Here is a 15,846-nt window from a genome sequence, read left to right as displayed (position 1 = left end):
AGTTTTCCTGGCTATTTTGCCCTTTTTTGCATCATGTGTTTTCACCTAGACAGCATTAAATCTATCACACATTCACAGATAAGTGATCATAGAGGAAAGAATAAATACCAAATACATCTAAAGCCTGATAAAGAAGGAAATCGGGTTCTGGGACCATTATCTCATTAAGCATGGCCCTTAAATTAAGGGTCTCTTCGTTATGTCCTGTTCTGAAAGGTAATAGTTGAGAAAACCTCCTAATGTGCTCACTGCAACTCCTGTCATATGACTTGAGCAGCCATCTATGAAAAGAAACATATACGAGTTAGTTTCAGATGGTACAACTGTGTCATGTTAATGAAGTAATTCTTCATTTTTAAAACTAACACCTGTCAGCGTTTTTTCCCTTCTTTTCACCCGTTTGTGGGGTGCATCCAGAAATTCCTCAAAGATCTGGGAGATGTCCTCTGAGGGGGAAAAACAATATCGCAATTGACAGTTTAAAAGGTCATTTAAACCGTTCATTAGGATTAGGATATTTTTAAGTGTATATTTAACATGATTTAACTCACCTTCTTTGCCAAAACAACCCACTTCTTGGTCTTGCCATGTTAAAATAGACTGTAACCAGTCCAGTTTATAGAAGTCTGAGAATCCCTCTAAACCACATAAAAGAACTGTAAAAAAAAATAAAAAAATGCATTAAGTGGATGTTATAAGAATTTTTCTCCATTCATTTATTCACTCTATAGCATATACTAACTGTTTTCTATGAAGATGTCCTGCATTTGGCCAGTAAGACCATTCTTGAAAATGTCCTGGTTGCTTTTTATCATGTTGGTGCAGAAGATTTTCTTATAATGTTCCACAGTTATGTTGACACGAGACAATCTCAGGTCCCCCTTGAGCATTCTGGAGCACCCTTTCTGAGGACACAAGTGTCAGACTGAAGATACACAGATTTACTTCAAAGTACACCAGAAATGTGCTATACTTTATCTTAAAGGGATCGTTCACCCAAAAATGAATATTTTGTCATCACTTACTCACCCTACACAAAAGAAGATATTTTAAAGAATGTTGGTAATCAAACATTTGATGGTCCCCAATGACATCCATAGTATTTTTTCCCTATATGGAAGTAAATGGGGACCATCAAATGTTTGCTTACCAACATTCTTAAAAATATCTTCTTTTGTGTTCAACAGAAGAAAGAAACTCATACAGGTTTGGAACAACTTGAGGGTGAGAGTAAATATTTGTTTTGGGTGAACTATGCCTTTAACAAAAGGTAAACAATCATTTGCTTATACTAAAGACTAAAAGAGTGGTTACCATTGTTCCTATCATGAAGTACAGCAGCTGGTGGGACAGGGAATAGTGTGGACATCCAAACTGTGTCATTGTGTCTCTACAGGACTTGGTCACAATACATGGGGTTCCATTGTCTTTCCTTTCAATAAAATAACAGTTAGGCTACCTTATTGACTGATATTTATACCCTTTTGATTGTATTTTTAATCTATTCTACAAGCGTCTTACCATGTTCCTAGAAGGAGAGTCATGCACTTGTCACTCAGGTGCTCATCATAGCACTCCATAGACCTCACTGAGGTATAAACCAGCGAGGGGTCTGTGGAGCCCCATTCTGCAGGCAGGGACCAAAAGGAGCTGTGCAAAATGGGCTCAAACTCTGCTCAGGAGAAACAGTTCAGGTTTTCTATGTCATTATTAGATTGGCTTTTGAATAGGGTTTCTTTTCAAAGAGTGTTACCTTTGAAGTAATTGGGGTCTGTCTCCTGAAGAGCGTTGACGGCAGTAGAAAGGCTCTTGTTCAGTCTCTTCAGCATCGAAACAGCAGCTGCGCGCTGAGAGAGACTCAGAAAATCCGAATGCGGCCAAGTTCGTGTTGCCTCCCGCAGCTGCGCTAAATTATATAAACAGACATACGATACGGCTATGGTGAACCTCGATGGATTATTTACTTCAAAAAACCATCAGATTATTGGGGGGAGGGGTTGAGCCCTCTAATAAAGCACTGAACCCTAGAAAGGAGGTCAACATAAAACGTTGAGGTTCTAAACATTTACTTTATAAATCTGCAAACAACTCAGACAACGTGCAGTAATTAGAAAGATTACAGAAACCGGAATAGATTTGACATATCACAAATATAATCATAAAAAAACTTTAGTGTTTTGTTTAAAAAGTCATTAAGAAAAAATATGGTTGGGCTATAGCTTAACAGCCCAAGTGGCGCCAAAAGACAACATATATTGCGCGAGCAGAACCTCAACAGACTCGAATTACTGATAGACATATTCCATTAAACATCGACAATCCTGAAACGAACTGAGCTCAGTTAATTTTACAACCGAGTCCAGTGTCAAGCAAATCGGTCCATTAAAATAAGACTCTTGAAAAGCTACATGATAGATGTTTTTGTTCTGCACATTGCAAACTTATAATAGGCTAATCAATAAAAAAAAGTTTAATTATTTACGTGTTTTAAAACACATAATGCTAAGCTGTTTGAATAGATTCAAACTGTAACATAATGGTTTACCTTGAAGTATTATGTATCCAACAACACCGTCCAGGTTGATGTTTCTGCCCTGCATATCAAAGTATGTTATTCCCTTGGATAAACTCATAAGTATGTTATCAATCACATCCTGGTTTGATAAATCAATTGTAGACGAGAGAAAGATAAGTACAAGGAAAGGAAACCACATTTTAAGAGCTATATAGAATATTAAAAAACAAACGGGGCAAAACGTTAATGGACGAGTAGTCTATCCAGTAGCTTTTTTCCTTATTTAAAAGGCGAAGCTGTTTGACAAAGCAAATCCATCACGTGACTCAGGTCCCCTGAAACCGTGGGGTGCCACATAGTTTGAATAATTGCTTTTGATTAAAAATACTAATTTCTTTCTTTCTTTCTTTCTTTCTTTCTTTCTTTCTTTCTTTCTTTCTTTCTTTCTTTCTTTCTTTCTTTCTTTGTTTGTATACATCATAAAGCATCTTTCTCCATTGACGATAACATCAAAAACATCTGGAATAATAATATGCTAATAATATTTGCAAGCCCCAAATATAATATTTTAGTAGTTTATTATATTATCTGTTTTACCTGTGACCAGTTATTTTTGGTAGGTTGTTAAATTGTTTGAAATTTACAAATTTGTTAGTGTTTCTAATATTTACTTTTTTTATGTTGTAGGCTACATATGTAAATAATGTCGCTCGTAAAGCACCGAAATGTTTGCACTAGTTTCGTTATACAATGTGTGCAATGATAATAAAAGCATACAGTGAATTATGACATTCAAAATTATTAAAAATAAAATGTTTGTTTAATTAATTTGTTGTTAGGAACTGTATACTTTTAGCGATTATTAACATCAAAATCCCTTCAAAATGTACGAACGACATGACTGACATGCTGTTTAAGAATGTTAATGCAATTAATAGGTGTATTTGCTGTGGTTCGTGTCTCTTTAAATTTCATGTCCTACTTTAAGCCACGTCATAATCAGGAAAACACAATGGCGGATGCCAATGCGGCAGTAGCTGTGGTGACAGTTTCATTGGTTGTTTTAGGACTTTTATCGGGGCTAAGCTTATCGTGGGCTCTTCTACCGGTCGCTGTAGTGGTGCTTATTTTTATACTAGCCAGTGGATTAAGGGGACGAGATGAACTTGCACATTTGAACGTTTGCGTGTTGGTGCTGGGAGATATAGGGCGCAGTCCTCGCATGCAGTATCATGCGCTCTCTCTCAGCAGACATGGATACAGTGTCACCTTAATTGGCTTTCTTGGTATATATATTTTAACGCATGCACTTCTCATTGCATCATTTTTTGCTTTTATGCATGATACCAAATGCCCATAAATGTAGCCCCCATGTCTGTAAGGCATGCTAATAAACGACAAATCACGTAGATATGCATTATACAGGTCACAGTGCTAGTTTTTAGCACCCCTAACACTGGCATTTTGCTCACATAGGTTCTAAACCTCATCAAGACATTCTTGAGGATGACAGGATAGACATACTTCCTATTTCAGAACTAATGGGGCTTAGAGGTAATACAAACATATAATATAAAGAATATTTGCAAGCACAACAGACCATGGACAGTCGTTCTGATATAAAGAATGTAATCTTCATTTTCCTTTCAGTTGGCCCCAAAATTTTTAGGTATGTTTCAAAGGTGATACTCCAGTCTTTCCAGCTGTTCTATGTGTTGATGAAGATTGAGGACCAAGGCTATATCCTTATGCAGGTGTCTTGTCTATTTTAACAAGTCCTTTTGATATCTGATTATGTCTTATTTTAAGTGAATTATTAAGTGAAATTTTAAGTCACATCTGTGCATTCCATAGAACCCTCCAGGACTGCCAGCTATAGCAGTGGCATGGGTGGCCAGTCGTTTCAGGGGAAACCAGTTCATCATAGACTGGCACAACTATGGATACTCCATAATGGCTCTTACTCATGGGGAGAATCATCTAATTGTTAAGGTGGCAAAATGGTAAGTAACACATGAAAAATATCTCTTAAAGACACTATTTTAAGTGGCATTTGGAAAATGTCTGAACTGTGCTTTGTGTTGTTGGCAGGTATGAGAAACTCTTTGGATGTTTCTCGGATCATAACTTATGTGTCACTAACGCAATGAGGGAAGATCTTCGGAAGAACTGGAATATTGAGTATGTTTAATGTAAATTTTTATTTATTATTATAATTTTTTATTAAATCAAATAATAGTAATAATAATAAAACTTTCATTTCTTTACAAGACAAGCCAGTTTTATTAATCTTGCAATTGTAGGGCAACCACATTATATGACAAGCCACCCTCGATATTCAGAGAAACACCTCTGAAACTTCAACATGAGCTGTTTGTCAGAATGAGCAGTGTTTATTCACCATTTAGGCCTAGGTAAGTATTTTCATGTTGAGCCATTTGCTCTTATTCCATTAAATCGCACAAATAGTAGTTAATACCAGTCAGCTCTGTTCCCATTTAGGTTTTGTCATTTTATTAGTGCTTTACATATTCCTCTTTATAACTTCTTAGTTCTGATGTCACTAAGGAGCACATGGAACTGACAGCCTTCACAGAGCGAAACACTCATACAGGTGCTGTGACGCGCTCTGCTGGACGACCTGCTCTGCTTATCAGCAGCACCAGCTGGACGGGTCAGTGCCGTCTACACTGAGCTATAGGGATGTTGTCCTTTGTTCGCTTAATTGAAATGTCATAACTCTTCATTATTTATGTTCTCTAACAGAGGATGAAGACTTCTCAATTCTTTTACAAGCCCTTCAAGGTTATTATTATTGTTTTTATCTCTCCATATACACTACTGTTCAAAAGTTTGAAGTTAGTAAAAAGTTTAAAACAAATTAGTATGTTTATTCAGCAAGGATGCATTAAAAGAAAATAAAATCCAAATAAATTGTGTTCTTTTGAACTTTCTATTAATCAAAGAACCTAAAAAAGTGTATTATACAAAAAAAAATTAAGCAGCACTGTTTTCAACATTAATGAAAAGAAAAAACAAAACAGGATCACGTTACACTGAAAGATTCAACTTTGCCATCACAATTAAATTTTAAAAATATATTAAAATAGAAAACTCTTATTTTAAATTCTAATATAAATAATATTTTACAATATTAGTGTTTTTATTATATATTAATCTTTTCAATATTTTAAAACCTATTAGACTATGTAATCTCCAACATCTGATTTATTTCCATCTCCAATAGAGTATGAGAAGTTTGTTGAGGAAGAGGACAAACTTCCATCATTGGTCTGCGTGATTACAGGTACACAACACTGAGTCTAATATGAATACATGTTCAGCCTGTGTTTGTATGTTTCAAACACTTTGATTTGTCAATACAGGTAAAGGTCCTCAGAAGGAGTATTACAAGAAGCTGATTGACTCTAAAGAATTTCAACACGTCAAGATTTGCACTCCATGGCTGGAAGCAGAGGATTATCCAGTTTTACTTGGTACGCGGAACTCATCATCAACCATTTAAACTTCATAGGCCAGGTTTTCACATTTTGTGGACCCCTGGTTGTTTTGGCTTAAAATACATGTATTTACATGAGCTTGCTGTTCTCTGATGTTTTTCGGCACAGGTTCTGCTGATCTTGGGGTCTGCTTGCACAAATCCTCCAGTGGTCTTGACCTTCCGATGAAAGTGGTTGACATGTTTGGATGTTGTCTGCCAGTCTGTGCCATACACTTTCAGTGGTAAGATTGTGAGATCCGTTATGCTAACATATGTTAGGTGTCATGCAGGGAACAATTACATCTGCTCATTATCTGTATCTTGTTAGCTTGCATGAGTTGGTGAAACACGAGGAGAATGGGCTTATTTTCAAAGACTCCAATGAGCTGTCTCAACAGTTAAAGGCAAGACATTTAAAATCAAGACTTTTGTCTTTTGACAATTGTGATAAATGCTCACGGCTAATTCTGGTATCTATGTAGCTTCTGTTTTCAGACTTCCCTGGTGATCAGGGGAAACTGGGCATCTTCAGGAAGAATCTAAGGGAAAGTGGGCAGCAGCGCTGGAATGAGAATTGGGACCAAAACGTCCTTCCGCTTATTAAAGAGCACTGCGACTGACCATCTAGGTGATGGGCTCATGTAGCATCCTCTCAAATCCTTTGACTCCCATTCTATGGAAACTTACTGTCAGGTATTTGCACAGGGTACATATTTTTAAGCTAACTGTCCCCACAATGGGACAATCAGGATTGCAGTAGTGCTACTGGGAAAGACTTGAATATGAGATTAAAAAGCACACTTTCCTTGTAAATAATATGTAAATAAACACTTTATTACAAAGAGATCGTTTTTGTCATACATATATTTTGATCATTTCTATAGTGGAGGCTCGGTTGTATGGAAATACTTGAGCAACAGAATCTTTAATGATGACATGTCTCAGTCCAGCCCTTTCTGTAAATAAATGAAATGTTTCATTTATTATGAAGAATCAGGAATAATGAAAATGTTTTAAACCAATAGTGTAATGGAATAGAAAAGTAAGTATGAAACCTACCCAATTCTTCCTTGAAACAGTCATATGTCTGTGGGTTACGTACAGTAGATGCAATGTAAACATCAGGATGGTTTTCTTGAACTTTGCAGTTTAGAAGCCTGCTCAACAGCTTCACCAAACAAGCAATTATGTCAGGATCGTACACCACATCTGGTTCAAACAGAGCAATGTTACTGAAGACTTCTCAGACAATATATGTTATTCAGAGACCTTCAAATCATTAAATTAGAATAAATCACATTTGTAAGTATAATGCGTGTAATCTTGAAAGTATTTCATTTGTGAATGAAAATATTCACATTTTATGTGTGTAATATACAAAACACATGTTTTGTGTCACCTGCAGCAATGATGGTGTTGGCCTGTATTCTTTGCAGCTGTTCATCAGACACATTTTCCCAGTGCAGTTCCTCCACGCTCACTGACGCACTGTTGCTGTCAGAGTTAGTTAAGCAGTTTGTGATATTGTCCTTCAGCCTCTGAAGCACAGTTTGATGGCAGTCGCTGAAGATGTATTTGGTTAGGCTGGATGATCGACATACTACAATGCCCGTAAGTCCAATTCCACTGCCCAGCTCTAGCACTGTCCTGCATGTACAGCCCAAATGTAAATTTATGGCAGCATAAATGTAATAATTTAAACAATTAACAAAATAAAGTCACTTCACTTTATTCAGACATTCATAAGTAGCTTGTCACTCTGTTCTTGTTTCTCATACGCTACTGTTCAAAAGTTTGGGGTCGGTAAGGTTTTTTTTTTAATGTTTTTGAAAGAAATCTTATGCTTGCCAAGGATTTGCTTTATTGTGAAATCTTATTACAAATTAAAATAGCATTTTATTCTATTTTCTATTTTAAAGTAGTTTAATTTATTCATGTGACGCCAAATCAAAATTTTCAGCATCATTACTCCAGTCTTCAGTCACATGATAATTCAGAAATCATTCTAATATGCTGATTTGACTTCTTACTATCAATGTTGAACACAGTTGTGCTGCCTAATTTTTTTCGTGTGTGTGTAGAAACCATGATACATTTCTTTAAAGATTCTTTGAATATAATGTTCAAAATAACAGTATTCATTGGGAATACATTTTGTATTGTAAAATGTAAAAGTCAGTGAGTCACTTTTGATCAATTTAATGTATCCAACCAAAAACTTTCTGACCCCAAACCTTTGAACAGTAGTGTATATATAATTAAATACAATTTTAAATTACTAATTATATTATCAATTTAAGTGACTTTTTTTTTTTTTTACTTGATTAATGACCGAGCAATAGTATTTCTAATTAATTGTATTACACATTTCTTCCCCCCCCCCCCCTCAAAACTCTAAAATATCACATATTACATTAAATGGCGGTAATCCCAGATTTTCAGTGTTGTCTCAGATTTTTGGATGTATATCCACTGTATAACATAAAATGATATAACATAAAGAAACAACAAATGTAATCAACCAGAGAGCTGTGAAGTGTCAGACTTGCTTGCTTTTGAAGATGTGTGTATTTTCCAGAGCCCATTCAGCCAGGTACAGGGCGGCCTCCCAGGTAACCAGACCTGTGGTGCCCTGAGCGATGAGGGCCACGTTCTCTGCTAGACTAACTGCATCTCCTGTTGGCTTTTGAGATAGAACACTTTCTGATATGTGTCCCTGGATCACAAAACCAGTCACAAGTAGCACGGGTATATTTGTGGCAATAGCCAACAATACATTGTATGGGTCAAAATTATTGATTTTTCTTTTATGCCAAAAATCATTAGGATATTAAGTAAAGATCATGTTCCATGAAGATATTTTGTAAGTTTCCTACTGTAAATATATAAAACGTTTATTTTTGTGAGTGAATGCAGCACAATTGCGAACATAAATGGACAACTTTAAAGGTGATTTTCTCAATGTTTTGATTTTTCTGCACCCTCAGATTCCAGATTTTCCGATAGTGCCAAATATTGTCCTATTCTAACAAACCATACATCAATGGAAAGCTTATTTATTCAGATATCATATGATGTATAAATCTCAATTTCAGAAAATTGACCCATGTGACTGGTTTTGTGGTCCACGGTCACATATTGTAACTGTTAAGGAATAAGGTCCAGTTCTAATATGATCTAACTTACCAGAAAGTAGGTTTTGTAGCATACATCCTCCTCCTGAGCACACATGAGCTTGCCAAGCGCTTCATACAGTTCATCCAGAGGTTCAGCAGCTATCATCTCATGCTACAAAAATAATTCTTCAAATTAAACAAGCAGTATCTCAAAATCAGTAGAAAAAGTGTAAAACATGTTTTATAAGTTATGTAAAGAAACAAAGCCAACCCTTTTTATCAATTCTGTTAGGAAGCGTCTTCTGTATTTTAAAGAGGGGGGATTCTTGAGACAAATGGGATGCAAACATGTCTGCAAAAAAAGTTACTTTAATTGTATTAATAGACTCATTCGTTCACTTTCACAGTAGCTTCTTTACCTCCTGAAGAATGTCCATTATGATGTCTGAAGTTTTTGAAGTTTCAAGTTCTTTGTCTAAAGACTACAAAAACATATTGCGTTAATCATGGAACAAAAGAAGACATAAAAAAAACAATCGTAAGTAATGTTTAATACACTGATGTGGCAAGTCAATGTGCTACTTACATCCCATGGAAATGTATTTAAAAGACCCATAGCGAAGAAGTTCACTTGAAAGGAATGTATGACGTCTTTTCTAGTTTTGTGGCCCATTCCTTCCTCTTATATAGCTAATCTCTTTAAAACACCCAAATATGCTGGCTACTGATATTACTAGAGAATGAGCAGGTATGCGGAAGATGCATGTGCGATTCCATGGTGAATTTCTTCGTGTGTGTGAGTCCAAAAATGTTGTGGTTCGAGCGCCACCGTCGGGTTGGTTGTGCAGCAGAATAATGTGCCTCGCCCACGTGAATCTCAGCAAGTAGTTTTCTGTTATTTTCTAAAAGTGTCTTATAAATGTAAGCCTATTAATGTTGAACCATTTATTAGAAAGTGTTCTACATCTGGCATGATAATGATGATGATTAAGATGGGCATGCAATTATCTGAGGCTGCTGCTGCCAAAACATTTTATTGCTTGTGCATAATTGTATAATACGTTCTAAATATATTCTCTGACTGACCAGATAACAAAACCGAAATCCTGAGATCAGTTAGGCTATTATTTTTCATTTTCTCCGTTGTTCAGTTGTTTTTTTTTTTTTTGTTGTTGTTTTTTTTACCCTATAGTTAATCAGTGTTTTCGATTGGGGAAAAAATGGCATAAATAAATCACTGTTTAAAACTCAATAAAACTGAAAAATTGACTGTGTAAACTGACATTGTTTCTTTCAAACTGCATTAGGGCTGCACGATTTGGGGGAAATGTCATATTTCATGAGTCAACAAGGAAAATGCACACAGATGCTGAAATGTGTATTTCTCGATGTATTCGTGTACATCGAACACACACACACACACACACACACACACACACACACACACACACACACACAATTTTAAACATTATTATAGCCATCCAACAGTAATTCCGTCATTACAATTGAAAAGCTATATTTTTTAAACATAAAGGCCTGTTCACACCGGGACGAATTTCGCGCGCGATATTCGCCGACGTTTAACGCCTCGACTAAACAAAGGGCGCCAATGTGAGTGTGCACACCGGCGCGAAAAACGCCACGCGTAAAAGCGTCATTTTTTAAAAAACGCCTCGGGTTCGTTTTTTTGGTTTGACGCGCCGCGTCAAAAACTATCCGACCAATGAGATTGGCGCTTTTGTTCAATGTATCTGGAGCTTCTGAAGTTACAGTAAAACACAACTTGGGGGCGCTCAAACACAAAACGGTTTTTCCGAGCACATACGTAATGGCGAAGAAGATATACACCAAGTAGCGTCTACACTGCCTGGAAGAAATAAGACGAGGAAGATGCAAGGCTAGATGAATGTAGAGCTGCTGGTCTCGTTGGTGTCGGAACATAAAGAACTATATGACAAACGCGACAGCGACTACAAAAATCTTGATAAAAGAGAACTGTTATGGAGTGGTTTCTGTTTTACATTAAGCGCCATCTAATGTCAGGGAATGAATTTGCATGTTCACTCGGCTCATCGTCAGCGAAAATCGCTTGGGTGTGAACACAAAAAACGCGTTGAAAAACGCTGGCGAATAACGCGCGCCGATATTCGTCCCGGTGTGTAGGGCCCTTCAGGCTTCAAAAATATAACATCAAAGTCTGCGCTGCATTAATTATAAATTATATATAGACTAATCCTTATTAAAGTTACAAAAGTTCTTCAGTCAAGAGCAGTGAGTGTTTTTCTCTGTTCCCTTTGTTATTTGATCAACTTTAACAACAGAGATCATTACCCAGATAGCAGACCAACATTGAATCTACATTGAATCAATGTTAATGCATTAACCAAAAGATCATTGAATCAATGTTGAAATTTAACATTGATTTTTCATCAGGTTTGCACCCTGAAATAATGTTATATCAACGATGAAAAATCAATCAATATGGTCATAAAATCAATATTATTTCAACCATAATTAAATCACTTATTTAACATTGAATCAACATAAAATCAATCTCACTTCATGTACAGCAAGATTCTATGCTAGTTTATCATGCTTGTACTGTGCATTTTTAAATGACTCCTTTCAGACAGAAACCATGTAGGTGTTATGGAGTAACAGTTGGGTTGCAATTAAATATGTTTTTTAATCAAAATGTCATTCAAAGTAAACTACATCCTTCAGTTTACAAGCAAATGTATTTATTTATGCCCCCAAAACTGAACATGAAATTTCACATTCAGAAAAAAAATGCATTTTGTGGTGACAAAGACAGTGCAGTAAGTTACTACGGTAAGAAAGAATAAAACATTACTCTGATAAATATTTAAAGTTCAATTTTATTTATGTATCACATTTAGAACAGACCAAAGTACTTTACAGAAGAACAACATTAAACAATATAGCATGCATTCTATAAAAAAAAGATATAACATGCATTATAAAATAAAACAAAAATAAGAACAACATAGCTACCATAAAAAAAGAACTAGAACAGAAATCAGAACTCAGATATAAATTAATAACACCAACCAAAGAAAATAATCAATATACTAAATAAAATAGGTAGGTTTTAAAACAATTAAAACGTAACGTTAGGCAGAGAAGGGGCTGCTCTAATAGGCAAATGCACACTTACCTCTAACGTTACTTGGGTAAAATACCATACTGTAATTCTAATGAACTCAGGGGTTTCCACCAAGAGCAATACCCCCAAGCCGTTCAGGGGCGTAACGGAGCCATCTTTGTACCGAAACAGAAAAAAATAAACTCTGAGGCTCTGAGGCCTCCTTTTTCCTCTGCCGCCTGCTGTTGTAAGGCATCTAAACAAAACAAAACACAATTAGAAAATATTTGGAAATATGACTAATTATAAATGACAAATGTACTACAAAATTAAGTGAAACTTGAAATTTTGAAAAATACCCTGAATTCAAAATCATTTGAATTTATTTTACTATTTAATTAATTTTAGTATAGACCCTATTACAGCTGTTATTTCTATATTTTTTACCCATTTTTGGAAGTTCTGGAAACGCTATATCATCATGGATAAAAATAAATAAATAGCTAGCTATTATTGGAATACAAAAATTATATTAGCTGTCGTGCCCGTCGTCTCCCATTTGTCTCCATTAACGTCCAACTAACGTTATGAACTCACGCTTAATTGCGCCTTTTTTGACTTAAGGGTTAGTTCACACAAGAATGAAAATTAACAATTTACCCACTGTTAGTTTTACCCACGATGACGTTTGGTAAAAGACAAATTGAAATTCAATATGGGAAAATCCCGGCCGTTGGTTTGTTCATGTTATTAATAAATTTAACATAGCAGTTCATTCCGACTCACCCAGGAAAAGCAAATAAGTTGTAAGAAATATAGATACATAAAAATGAGAAATGAAAGATTAGAGATTTAAGATTAACTTACCTCTAAAAATCACTCTGTCGTTGCCCGAATGCTTCGTCTGTCTGTTTCGCGCTTGAAATCTGTTAGCCGCGTTTGAATTCTGTTGACTGTTATCCACGCTTCGATCTGATTGGCGGTTGGCAACCAATGTTAGGATTGTCTAGGCAACCAGTGGAGAAATTTAAGCTGACCAAAAATCAACATTGATTCAATGTTTGTCTTTTCAACACTGAAAAACATTGAATTATCAACATTGATTCAATGTTTGTCTTTTCAACACCGAAAAACATTGAATTATCAACATTGATTCAATATTATTTTAACATTGAATTTTCAACATTGTTCCAATATTATTTTAGCATTGATTTTTCAACATTGATCCAATATTATTTAGCATTGTATTTTCAACCTCAACCAAAATGATGATTCTGATGGAATTTCAACATTTAATCAATGTCACCTTGCTATCTGGGTAGTGGCTACTGTGTACTGTCCCTTTAAGACCAGCCGCTGCTGACAGAGACGCGGATCTCACACGCGCCTCAACGAGTCACAACTCTTCACGTTCATAAGACTGCTCTTGTTATGAAGATCGACAAAAAGACATTTTGGCATAATTGTTCGTTCAAGCGCGAAAGAGTAGGGCGTGCTGTCTTGTGCGCACGCACTATAGCGCGAGTCTTTCTGTGTGTCGTAGCCGCGTTTCCATTACAGATTTGCGCAAATGTTTTGCGCTATTATCTAAATATCGATAAAAAACTATTGCGAAATGACGGCGTTTCCATTAACCGATGTTATGCGACTAAACGTCCTTTTTTCTCTCGCGATAAGTCATTCCAAAAATCAAGGCAACGGACGTTGGTTTATATAATATCACAGCCACCGCATTAGACATTATTATTATTAATGGAAGGAAATGTGGCGTGTTATCCAAGCATTAATGGCAGGGAAAGACCCTTATACTGCGAACGACACATAAAGCCTAAGGAGTTTCTGGGTGTTTTTGCCCTCATTTCTGCTCCGAGGTTTTGATTGTGGCATTTCTTTGAGATTTAGAATCCAGTATTCCTAGGCTAATTATTGTTTCTTTTATTAATTTAATAAAGAACTCTGTCTCGTATTCTGTCCAAACGATCCATGTAGGCTACTTTTGTATCCATTCGTTTTTTCCTTTTTTAACCCGTAATTGAAAAACGAAAAATAAACGGTTGTTGTCTTTTTAAAATGCAAAGTTGAACACCAAAATTTTAATTTGAACTGGCTACAACTGCTGCGCAAAAAAGTAAATATCGACGAATTTTCAGATTTTTGTTTATGACTTTTTGCCCCTTTATTAAACATTTAAAATATTCACAAATTAATATGGAAAACATGTCGATTTTACTGGTTTTCTAAGGCCAAATTAGAACTTGGAATTGATGTTTTTCCCGCAGTGAAAAATGTTTTTCCCGCAGTGAGAAGAGCCATTAATATTATTAATAAACTATTGTTTTGGCTAAAATCACATCTCCATCTCCGCTGCTAAGCAGACGGATTACACAATCAGAAGGTATTACCCTTTGATTCGAATTTGTTCGTTTTAAAGTGGACATTTCAAGCTTTAGCCTACACAGGCTATATTTTGTTTCAGTTCTCGCGCTCCAGTTTACGGAGATCATGAAAGTGCGTCTGATTGTTTTCTTTTATTTTACAAAAGCACAACGTTTTCTTGTTATTGTGAGTTTACACAAATAAAAGTAGTTGAGAATAATGTATTATTATTTTCTGTATGACCAGAAATGATAGAGTATTTTAAGTTGTTTCCACTGTTGATAGGAAAATGCAAGTGTTCGCGCTCGCGCCTCCGTGTCATGCAGTGCGCGCTCCACACTCAGCTTGGTTCCTTTTTGCATAAAAGCATCTTCTAAATATAGCCTATTAAATGTTATAATAAAATAATATAAAATTATTATTATTTGCGTAGATACATGGACCTCAAACACACCGCGTCTTCTAAGTCAGGTGACTGTAAATGCGCAAAAACTGTTTCCATTGCTACTGATAGCCGCGTTTCCATTACCCTTCAAATTGCGCAAATTGAAATTGCGAATTGAAAATACGCACATGGAAACACGTCAATTTCGCAAAAACTCCCATTTATCGCAAAAAAGTTTTTACGCTCTCATGAGGTGGTTTTTCAGGCAATTCGAAAAAGGAATATTTCGCAAAACTGCAATGGAAACAGTTTTTGCGCATTTACAGTCACCTGACTTAGAAGACGCGGTGTGTTTGAGGTCTATGTATAGCTACGCAAATAGGCCTAATAATTATTTTATATTATTTTATTTTAACATTTAATAGGCTATATTTAGAAGACGCTTTTATGCAAAAAAAGAACAAAGCTGAGTGTGGAGCGCGCACTGCATGGCACGGAGGCGCGGGCGTGAGCACTTGCATTTTCCTATCAACAGTGGAAACAACTTAAAAATACTCTATCATTTCTGGTCATACAGAAAATAATAATACATTATTCTCAACCACTTTTATTTGTGTAAACTCACAATAACAAAATAAAACGTTGTGCTTTTGTAAAGTAAAAGAAAACAATCAGACGCACTTTCATGATCTCCGTAAACTGGAGCGCGAGAACTGAAACAAAATATAGGCTAAAGCTTGAAATGTTCACTTTAAAACGAACAAATTCGAATCGAAAGCTAATACCTTCTGATTTTGTAATTCGTATGAAAGGTGCATTTCTCTCTAAAAGCGCATCTGCTTAACA

General features: G+C 35.8%; 3 protein-coding genes across 5 annotated transcripts; 1 reads left to right on the top strand and 2 right to left on the bottom strand.

The window, feature by feature from the left end:
- Nucleotide 1: 1 nt before the first annotated feature.
- On the bottom strand, nucleotides 2-2,786 carry cUnh16orf89 (chromosome Un C16orf89 homolog). Of its 2 annotated transcripts, XM_079889293.1 has the most exons (8): nucleotides 2,546-2,786; nucleotides 1,754-1,906; nucleotides 1,522-1,672; nucleotides 1,315-1,432; nucleotides 743-905; nucleotides 552-656; nucleotides 369-446; nucleotides 2-281 (listed from the first exon to the last, which is right to left on the bottom strand). In XM_079889293.1, exons 1-8 carry the CDS (start codon nucleotides 2,712-2,714, stop codon nucleotides 178-180), a joined length of 1,041 nt encoding a protein of 346 aa, XP_079745419.1. In that variant the 5' UTR covers nucleotides 2,715-2,786; the 3' UTR covers nucleotides 2-177. The 2 variants fall into 2 exon arrangements, with proteins under 2 accessions (XP_079745419.1, XP_079745418.1); XM_079889292.1 differs by having other exon boundaries at nucleotides 154-281; nucleotides 369-656.
- A 710-nt stretch (nucleotides 2,787-3,496) lies between these two features.
- alg1 (ALG1 chitobiosyldiphosphodolichol beta-mannosyltransferase) lies at nucleotides 3,497-6,837 on the top strand. The gene is made up of 13 exons (XM_079865228.1): nucleotides 3,497-3,801; nucleotides 3,992-4,069; nucleotides 4,166-4,269; nucleotides 4,370-4,518; nucleotides 4,607-4,696; nucleotides 4,819-4,929; nucleotides 5,068-5,189; nucleotides 5,282-5,320; nucleotides 5,763-5,822; nucleotides 5,902-6,012; nucleotides 6,145-6,259; nucleotides 6,346-6,421; nucleotides 6,500-6,837. The coding sequence occupies exons 1-13, from the start codon at nucleotides 3,528-3,530 to the stop codon at nucleotides 6,635-6,637; spliced, it is 1,467 nt and encodes a 488-aa protein (XP_079721354.1). The 5' UTR covers nucleotides 3,497-3,527; the 3' UTR covers nucleotides 6,638-6,837.
- A 2-nt stretch (nucleotides 6,838-6,839) lies between these two features.
- On the bottom strand, nucleotides 6,840-9,931 carry eef2kmt (eukaryotic elongation factor 2 lysine methyltransferase). Of its 2 annotated transcripts, XM_079865238.1 has the most exons (8): nucleotides 9,720-9,931; nucleotides 9,553-9,615; nucleotides 9,405-9,485; nucleotides 9,204-9,305; nucleotides 8,567-8,700; nucleotides 7,417-7,664; nucleotides 7,077-7,226; nucleotides 6,840-6,973 (listed from the first exon to the last, which is right to left on the bottom strand). In XM_079865238.1, the coding sequence occupies exons 1-8, from the start codon at nucleotides 9,804-9,806 to the stop codon at nucleotides 6,873-6,875; spliced, it is 966 nt and encodes a 321-aa protein (XP_079721364.1). In that variant the 5' UTR covers nucleotides 9,807-9,931; the 3' UTR covers nucleotides 6,840-6,872. The 2 variants fall into 2 exon arrangements, with proteins under 2 accessions (XP_079721364.1, XP_079721365.1); XM_079865239.1 differs by lacking the exon at nucleotides 9,405-9,485.
- Between the last annotated feature and the right edge of the window lie 5,915 nt (nucleotides 9,932-15,846).

The sequence above is a fragment of the Squalius cephalus genome (assembly GCF_949319135.1).
Source record: "Squalius cephalus genome assembly, chromosome: 1".
NCBI lineage: Eukaryota > Metazoa > Chordata > Actinopteri > Cypriniformes > Leuciscidae > Squalius > Squalius cephalus.
This window is presented reverse-complemented; position numbering and strand designations above follow the sequence as displayed.

Coding starts and splice junctions, on each gene's coding strand:
- eef2kmt (XM_079865238.1), bottom strand. CDS start 9,806: ATGGGCCACAAAACTAGAAAAGACGTCATACATTCCTTTCAAGTGAAC. Junction 9,616..9,719: donor TAAATACATTTCCATGGGAT/GTAAGTAGCACA, acceptor ATGTTTTTGTAG/TCTTTAGACAAAGAACTTGA. Junction 6,974..7,076: donor CTGTTTCAAGGAAGAATTGG/GTAGGTTTCATA, acceptor ATTTATTTACAG/AAAGGGCTGGACTGAGACAT.
- alg1 (XM_079865228.1), top strand. CDS start 3,528: ATGGCGGATGCCAATGCGGCAGTAGCTGTGGTGACAGTTTCATTGGTT. Junction 4,519..4,606: donor ATTGTTAAGGTGGCAAAATG/GTAAGTAACACA, acceptor TGTTGTTGGCAG/GTATGAGAAACTCTTTGGAT. Junction 5,823..5,901: donor ATTGGTCTGCGTGATTACAG/GTACACAACACT, acceptor TTGTCAATACAG/GTAAAGGTCCTCAGAAGGAG.
- cUnh16orf89 (XM_079889292.1), bottom strand. CDS start 2,714: ATGTGGTTTCCTTTCCTTGTACTTATCTTTCTCTCGTCTACAATTGAT. Junction 1,907..2,545: donor TGGATACATAATACTTCAAG/GTAAACCATTAT, acceptor TATATAATTTAG/CGCAGCTGCGGGAGGCAACA. Junction 906..1,314: donor ACTTCATGATAGGAACAATG/GTAACCACTCTT, acceptor TTGTGTCCTCAG/AAAGGGTGCTCCAGAATGCT.